This window comes from Sprattus sprattus (genome assembly GCF_963457725.1).
Source record: "Sprattus sprattus genome assembly, chromosome: 6".
Classification (NCBI taxonomy): domain Eukaryota; kingdom Metazoa; phylum Chordata; class Actinopteri; order Clupeiformes; family Clupeidae; genus Sprattus; species Sprattus sprattus.
This window is the reverse complement of record NC_137925.1, coordinates 15,162,022-15,171,353: the sequence shown is the minus strand read 5'-3', so window position 1 is coordinate 15,171,353 and position 9,332 is coordinate 15,162,022. Positions and strand designations below refer to the sequence as shown.

General features: G+C 44.0%; 1 protein-coding gene across 1 annotated transcript in view; it reads left to right on the top strand.

Annotated features, from left to right (window-relative positions):
• Positions 1–7,065, top strand: part of cd81a (CD81 molecule a) — a 32,598-nt gene extending 25,533 nt beyond the window's left edge. Inside the window, exons 3-8 of the mRNA XM_080840106.1 lie at positions 860–957; positions 1,832–1,906; positions 2,092–2,208; positions 2,515–2,613; positions 3,692–3,775; positions 4,313–7,065. Of these exons, the coding sequence (XP_080696232.1) occupies positions 860–957; positions 1,832–1,906; positions 2,092–2,208; positions 2,515–2,613; positions 3,692–3,775; positions 4,313–4,375 (536 nt within the window). The 3' untranslated portion in view covers positions 4,376–7,065. The remainder of the gene's footprint in view (positions 1–859; positions 958–1,831; positions 1,907–2,091; positions 2,209–2,514; positions 2,614–3,691; positions 3,776–4,312) is intronic.
• The last annotated feature ends 2,267 nt before the right edge of the window (positions 7,066–9,332 follow it).

Genomic DNA, 9,332 nt, shown 5'->3' with positions numbered 1-9,332 from the left:
CACTCACTCACTCACTTATACACACACACTCACGCTCTCTCTCTCACACACACACACACACACACACACACACACACACACACACACACACACACACACACACACACACACACACACACACACACACACACACACACACACACACACATGTTGAGTACCAGTCCTTTCAGTTTCCATGTGCAGTTCCACTGTATGTGGATGTCTTCACTGTATTGTGAGCTAATAAGTGCTGTCAGGCAAAGAGGAATCTTGTGCCCACATACTAATGAGGCAACAGCTCTGTGTTAAAATATAAACTGTGTGTGTGTGTGTGTGTATACAGTCACCATGCCTGCAGGGTTTGTCACAAGGTGTTGGAACAGTGTTCTATTAAAGGTGCTCTCCGCAATTCTAATCCCATAAACATTTTGTTCAGCAAATTGCTCCTCATGGTCCTCTAGCTGTCCATTCAGTGTTTGCTCTCAAAAGAACTCCGGTGTTCCTGCACAGCCCCTGGCTCTATAAAATGAAAGCAAACATAGTGGATAGGACCGAGCCATACACAACCCATCAACCCACCAATCAGGAGCACAGAAGGGAGGGGTGTAATTTGATTGGCTGTTGAGCTCATATATCAACAACCCTCTACTAAACCAAAACAGAATTGCATACTGCATCTTTAAAATGGTGTTTCGGGCAAAAAGACGCATGCACTGCCACCTAGTGGTAACATGGCAGTAATGCATAATTAGTATGTTTTTCTTCATGTTTCCACACTGGTTCACAGGAAATGTACTGGAAATGTGATTTTGTCTCCTGTTATTTATACTATATTTGTGTTCATGAATCCTAATCTGTCTCGTTGTCTGTCTCTGTCCAGGTGTCTACATCCTCATCGGTGTCGGAGCCGTGATGATGGTCGTTGGATTCCTTGGTTGCTATGGTGCCATTCAGGAGTCCCAATGCCTCCTTGGAACGGTGTGTGAAATTATCCACAATTCTGTGTGTGATTACTTTGGTAACGACCCCCAGTCCTCACTCGTTATGAGGTGTCCTCTCCACAATGGCCAAGGATTCCTCCGTCGGTTTAGCAGCAGCTAGGAGAGACAAACACAACACAGTCATCCTCCTTATTCATTAGTTCATTAAATCCCAGCTGTGCTTAATAGACTAATGCAGTTTACTTAGGCTTTTACCATTTGTCCCCCCAACCTGCCATTGAGTCTCTACGGACTGTCTCAACCGAAGACTCAGGCTTGAGGCCATTTGTCCCCTGTGAGAGACCCTCTACTCAAGACTCACATGGGAGACCAGAGCCGTTTATACAGTGTGAGGGGTTTTGGTTTTACTTCACTGTTCTCTATAAGGCATCCACGCGTCCAGACTCACTCTTGACGCGCGTCAGGTCAGGGATCCCAGCAGATAAAGTATCAGCACACCGTGGCACATGAAGTTGCAAAGTGTCACTTAATGGTGGCCTAATTAGCGACCTTCATCAAAGCGTGACAATGGAGTCTAGGTTTTAGTTGACACAGAGTTTTAACAAGTACTTCCTTACACACACACACACATACACACACAAACAGACACACACACACAGACACACACACACACACACATGCACACATACACACACGCCATTGAAGGGAAGCATCATTGTTACTTTTGAGGTGTCGTATAAGACTTGTCCTTCTAGAGGAAATGTGTAAGGCTTCATAAGTAGTAGTATGTTGTGTGTCAGTACATGCAGAACTAGGCACTGTGGATGGTAATCATTAATAAGTATGTGGTTCTTCTTTTGTATTGGTGTGTGTGTGTGTGTGTGTGTGTGTGTGTGTGTGTGTGTCTGCAGTTCTTTGCTTGCCTGGTGCTGCTGTTTGCCTGTGAGGTTGCTGCTGGCATCTGGGGCTTCACTAACAGGGATTCGGTGAGTTCACACGAAAGTACACATTCTCTCTCTCTGTCTCACACTCACTCACTCACACTCTCTCTCCCGCACATACACCCCGCCCCAAACACACAAATGCACACACACACTTATACACATACACACACACACGGAGACACACACTCCTGTTCTACACTCATATCTTGTGTCTTTCTCTGTTCCAGGTGGCCAAGGAATTCATCAACTTCTATGATAACGTGTACGAGCAAGGAATGAGTATAACCCTGCAGGAGGACAAGAAGCGTGCTGCCACCGGGGTCCTCAGGGTGATCCACGAGACAGTGAGTCTCTCTCACACACACACACACACACACACACACACACACAGACACACACACACACACAGACACACACCAGTGCTCTAATTCCCCAAAAACACACACTGTCTAACACATGCACACTCATACGCCAGAGATCTCACGCTGTCCCACACACATACACACACCTCATGCGTGTGTGTAAGTGAGTTATTGACTGTTGAATCCTTGATATTTGAACACCTGCACTACAGTCATCATCATTGAACCTGTGTCCTTTTCTCGTGTGTGTGTGTGTGTGTGTGTGTGTGTGCGTGTGTTTGTTGACAGCTGGACTGCTGTGGAAAGGATAACACCATCGTAAACCTGTTCAGCCAACTGGGCACTGACCTGTGCCCCGGTGGGAGCTCTATTTTCAACCCCAGCAAGGTGAGACACATGGGGCCATCCCACATCATGTCACAACCCCCCCCCCCCCCCCCCCCTGCACCCCCCCTGCACCTCCGACCATCTCTCAGTCACCTATATCTCACACAGTCAACGCCACAACACACCCTCAGTCACTTCACTTCACAATGCCTCACACCGTCCCCCTAAAATACCTTACACCGTCACCCTAAAATACCTCACACAATCACCCTACAATACCTCACACAATCACCCTACAATACCTCACACAATCACTTCACAATACTTCACACAATCACTTCACAATGCCTCACACACAGTCACCCTACAATGCCTCACACAATCACTTCACAATGACTCACACAATCACCCTACAATACCTCAAACAATCACCCTACAATACCTCACACAATCACTTCACAATACTTCACACAATCACTTCACAATAACTCACACACAGTCACCCTACAATGCCTCACACAATCACTTCACAATGACTCACACAGTCACCCTAAAATACCTCACACAATCACCCTACAATACCTCACACAATCACCCTACAATACCTCACACAATCACCCTACAATACCTCACACAATCACCCTAAAATACCTCACACAAGCCACCCTACAATACCTCAAACAATCACCCTACAATACCTCAAACAATCACCCTAAAATACCTCACACAATCACCCTACAATACCTCACACAATCACCCTACAATACCTCACACAATCACTTCACAATAACTCACACACAGTCACCCTACAATGCCTCATACAATCACTTCACAATGACTCACACAGTCACCCTAAAATACCTCACACAATCACCCTACAATACCTCAAACAATCACCCTACAATACCTCACACAATCACCCTGCAATACCTCACACAATCACCCTAAAATACCTCACACAAGTCACCCTACAATACCTCAAACAATCACCCTAAAATACCTCACACAATCACCCTACAATGCCTCACACACAGTATCTCAAGTGTGTGTGTCCTTCACAGCTCCTAACCTAAACCCACAATATTCCTCACATCCTGCTTTGAATGTTCATTTCTGTTTTCTTTTGACCCTCGTATAGAACTGTCACGAGCGAATCAGGTCGCTCTTTACCGATAAAGTCTACCTGATTGGCTTTGCTGCCCTGGCAGTCGCTGTCATCATGGTGAGTGTGAAACAGATGCATGATTACAGCAATAGTAGGCAGTAAGAATGTGGCACTTCTGTGAGTTTCTAGGCAACTACCTTAGGTATCATCTTCAAACTTATTTTAGTGGTACTGTATATGGTCAAATGAAGGACACTCAAACCCAACTGCTATTCCCACTAGCCGTCCAGACTATGTGCTATATACTGTGTAAAGGAAAAGGTTTCACAGCAGATCAGTTAGCATGCTAGCAAGCTTTTTAGCAATGCCAGCTGTGCTGTTGTTGGTTTAGCAAAGTTGTAGGTTGTGTCTTGCTTTAAAGTGCTTGCTTGTAAAGCGATTACATATCTATTGAGCTTCAGGAACATTAGCTTTACATTAGCATTATGTTACATAGTTGATGTGGTCAATGGTGTCTAGAGCGTGTGTGTGTGTGTGTGTGTGTGTGTGTGTGTGTGTAGCGTGTGGGTAGCGTGTGCGTGCCATTGCTTGTTGGGCTGTATGTGTATCTGCATGCCTTGTCCAGTGTGTAACTGTGTTCTCCTCCCACCACAGCTCTTTGAGATGATCTTCAGCATGGTCCTCTGCTGTGGCATCCGCAACAGCCCGGTGTACTGAGGGCCAGAGGGAGGAACCTGAAGGGTCACGACCTCTGACCTATGAAGACACGCCCCCCCCCCCCCCCCCCCCCTCCCCCCTTTACTAAGAAGGAAGAGAAAGTGTTTCTCTCCTCTGCTCTCTTTTGTAATTCTTCTCTTTTCCCTGATGTAGTCGCTTGTCCCATTTAACAGTCCAATGGAGGGAACAGATAATGAAGTGGTTCTTTAATCTGCCTGAAGTATAGCTAGTAGATCCAAAATGGTTACCACCTGCCTGCCTGCCTCTATCTTCTCTCTCTCTCTCTCTCTCTCTCTCTCTCTCTCTCTCTCTCTTTCTCTCTCTCTCTCTCTCTCTCTCTGCCTACTGTACTGTACTATACGCTCTGATGCATAATGAAGAGCTGTGGTGAACACTCAACATTCGTATGCGCACACACACACACCATTCGTATGCGCACACACACACACACACACACAGATGTACACACAAACACACATTCACACGCACACATGCCTCGATCAGAAGTTATATTTTGGCATAGTTCCTCTCCTGACCTCCATAGCTTCCTTGTGTTCACGGTTAGGTTTTGCTATTGCTATATGAGTGTGTTCTTTTCTCTTTTTCAACTGTACATGTTTCAACTGTATATATTTGCAGTGCTGTCTGACATTCGAGCATGGATATTGTGTTCTACTTCTCCCTCTCTGTTTCTCTTTCTCCCTCTCGTATATATATATATATATGAGCTGCCTGTCGCCCTGTGTTCGCTCTTAACTAGATGACCACTATAAAAACAGTGTTGTATTTGCCATTAGAGCGTTGGAGACAAACTTAGTCACCGTTGTTTGCTGAACAGAGGTTGATTTTACCGTGCTATTAAAGTTCACAGTTCTCCCGCTGTTTGAATGCCCCTTAACTGCACCGACAAGAGCAGACCCAGCTAATCCAAAACACACTCATGCGGCCGATGGGCAGGGCTGTTATTCAGGGTGAAAGTTCATGTTTGGGGGTTCAGTATCCAAAGTGATAAAAGAATGTTCGTTTGCAAAAGAAGTTTCTGTCAGTGCCACCCATTGGCCGACAACAGTCGCTATCTAACTATAGTTTATGTTACCTCATCAGGACCCTGACAGCAGTTGAGTCTGGACTGGATGTGACCTAGATCATGATCCAGGTCCATGCCATGAGCCTCTGCGGTCATGGTGACGGTTCTAGATCTTTCTCCATTAGTGGGAAAATGTTATTTGTCACTTGGTTCTCAGCTCCTGGGCTGTCTGATTTCCCTCGAATGTCTTAGGTTCCTGTCTTAGCTTTAAAGACGCTGCGCAGCAGTAAGACACCTGTTAACTGGACTTCGCCCCAAATAACTCCATATAGGAACCGTAAAAAATGCCCCAAATTACTCATACATCCTCCAAGCACTGCGCTCCAACTTGTCTGCATATAAGAAGGGTAAAACTGCATAAATGAAGGTTAAAGTCCTCATCTTATCCAACAGGAGAGGGCTACAGGATTCCTGGAGAACAAAGTTTTACCATAGCAGGAAGTTAGCAACTTTAAACATTACAGAGGAATATTGTCCTGGAGGGAAAGACCCCCCCCTCAGCATCACAGTGCAAATCTCCCCTCTCTCCTCTGCGTATCATCTCCTGTAGAGTTTCATTACAATCTTCTGTTTTTAGAGACAATAAAAAAGTTTTTTTTTTTCTGTTAGCGCTTCATGATGCTGCGCCAGTAGTGACGTTTCCTGTTGTGCTGGGAGTTGCTTGGCAAGGCTGGTAGCTGTGACGTGAGGCTATATTACTCTACTGAGAATGCTGTAGTGACAAGGTGTGTGAGTGTGTAAGAGAGAGAGAGTGTGTGTGTGTCTATATGTGTGTGTGTCTACTCGCGGAGGACTTTATCAGGAAGTCCATGCAAGAAAAAAAGCATCACATTTTTTGGTTAAATTTGACTTGCCACTCCCACTCTGTTCCACAAGAGGGCGATCTCAACTCCGAGCTCCTCAGTGTTCCCTGCAGTAACACATCCAGTCCTCCAGGGGGCAAGCTGGTCTTCAGCTTTCATCTCTTGGGTGGCAGTGTTCTGCAGCCTGTATGCATAGCACATACTCACCCAATCATCCACACTCGAACACACACACCAGCACGCACACACACACTCACACACAAGCAACATCATCCTTTGTGTAATCTTACATGCAACCTGCAATCCTGTCTTGTTAACACGTATGCCTATGCTGATATGCTGAAAAGTGTCTTGTAATATGTACAGCTCTATATTATTGAATTAATGACTATGTAAAGACAACGTATGCCGTTATTGTAATATCTTTTCTGGTACTTTGACAGAAGAACGAAATGGGAGGAGAGTTGGCGGGAAGCATGACTTGTGTGGGTATCTAGGCAATTGAGTCTGATGGGAAACAACAAGGCTTCACTGTGTAGGAATTAGAACAGCAAGATCACAGTTACTCGCCGTAACTGTGCCTTTACTTTAAATGTGCAGGATGTTCCAGTTCATCTGTATAATGTCAGAGGCTCTTATACCTATATGATCCTGAAGCAGACATGGCCGACCTGTTCACTTCTCTCTCAGACCAACTGCCAAGTTCCCTCAGGTCTGCTTCCACACAAATCTCTGACCCTGCCGAACAGTTAAAGTTGTGTTGCCCAGATATTTAGGGATTAAATGTATTTTACAAATAACCCTGACTCTTGACTGTCTGTTTCACATCCTGTTAGGGAACAGTGTAATAACAAATGCTTCCAATTCAAATAATTATGTAACGGCAGGCTCGTTTAGGGTACCATCACATGATGAGGGACAAGACACAAGATAGTTCAAATTCAATAATAAGAATGTATTTGTACCAATATCAATAATCATTCAAATAGGGCTATGAAAAAGGTAATGTTCAGTGTTGTGCATGAATGGGTGAATGAATGCATCAGTTTCTAAGGTAAATGAATGAGAAAGTGAGAGCTAAAGAAATAGAAAGGGGGACAGATAGAGAAAGAAGTGAAAGCGCCCGTGTGAGAGAGAATATAAAAAATAGTGCCTACGAGAACCATACAGAAGTACCGAGAGAGAGAGAGAGAGCGAAACCCTTTCATAGCCCCACCCTAAATACAGGTGCAGACGATAAAGCACTAGCAGGGCCAAGCCTGAAGGGGGCGCAGGTGTGCGTCACAATGGTCATAAAGCTATACTTAATTAAAGTATTTAAAATAGTAAAACAGTGCAGTTTGTATGGATATGCTAGCCCTAGCCTGAATGTTCATAGCCATAGCCTGAGTGGCTTATCATCCTGCCATCTGATCACCTCTCATAGTATTACCATGCTTAGTATCAATAGGGTATATATATACAGTATATATATATATAATTCTTACAGAGATGTCACAATTTTTCTGTCTAGATAAAGAAATGGTGTTTGTAAAGGTACAAAGATGGAAAACACCCAAAGTCATAATTGTCAGCATCTTTGACATGAGTAATGATTTTTTTAATTTATTTGTGTAACGTGACCTTGCGATGTGTTATAGAGCATAGCTAAAGAGAGGTCCACAGATGTTGTAAGCCTCTAGTGTCAGGGCTAGGAAGAGCAGGGCGATGCGAGGTTGGGGACATGAAAGGCCAGTGTGGGGTGATCTTTCACAGCTTGCACCCGTGAGAGGCCTTTGAAGAGACAGCCCTCCCCACACACACACACACAGCCCTCCCGAGTAAATGTGTGAGTGTGTGTGTGTGTGTGTGTGTGTTTTGAGAAAGAGAGGGAGAGAGAGGGGAACATGGAAAACAGACCAAGTGTGTTTAAAAGAGAGACACAAGTATAAATACCCAGTGTATCTGTGTACGTGTGTGAGAGAGTGACAATGCTTCAATACTCTTTAAAAAAAATGAAACCTATGGGCGAGTAGATTTCATCAAACTCACAAACTTCTCTTTCAGTTACTGATTAAAAAAAAAATAAAGAGAACACATTTCCCTTTGAAATGGGAACGGCGTGAAATAGTTTATTCTTTTTTAATTGAGTTGTTTCTGTTTCAGTGGTACACTGCAAGAAATCAAATGCTGAAACTATTTAAAAAAGTGAGGCAACAATTTTTACACACAATTATAGTGAGGAAATTCACAATCACGTTTTTTTCAGAGCACTCCCTCAAAGACTATAAATAATCTAGTATGGTCATTAACTGAATATGAGCCTTGGCAGCGATGGTAGCGCTCAACACCTGACGTATAAATACCTGACCTAACCAGACACAAGTAATGGCAGCAATTATCAGCTGAGTTTTGTGTTGAAAGATGAAATTATATAAAGTTTGTTGTAAGGTTGATGTTAAGTTAAAGGATTATATGTTAAAGTTAAATTTACAACATAGTATGCTAAGGAGCCATTCATTGCAGTGGTGACATCTGATGAGTTCCTGGTTCTAGGGATTATGGATGTCTTTTTTTTCTTCTCTTAACTGTTTAGTCTTGCTTCTCAAGCATGTGTAGGTGATTTTTTTTTATCAGTTTGGTCAAAATTAACATTCATTTATGGAAAAGCCCTATTGCTAAAAAAGGAAATGTAATCAACAAAACTGGGCTATAGACAGCGTATGTTGTACTGTGTAGGAAGTCCTTTACGGTTCCCGGGTACAGCATACGGCGCATGTTGCGACTGTCACCAGCCTGTGTACCCTGCTGCAACCCTAACAAAGCTTATGACTAAAATCCCAATATGTACTAAACCAAACAAGATGCTAAATGCCAGCATAACTAAACATATCTAAACACATGCAATACCCCCTTAATCAACAAAACTGGGCTACAGACAGCGTATGTTGTACCGTGAAGGAGGGCCTTTACGGATCCCGGGTACAGCATACGGCGCGTGTTGCGACTGTCACCAGCCAATTGGGCACTGCTGTGTACCCTGCAACCCTAAAGCTTCCGACTGATATCTCCATATGTACACTACCAA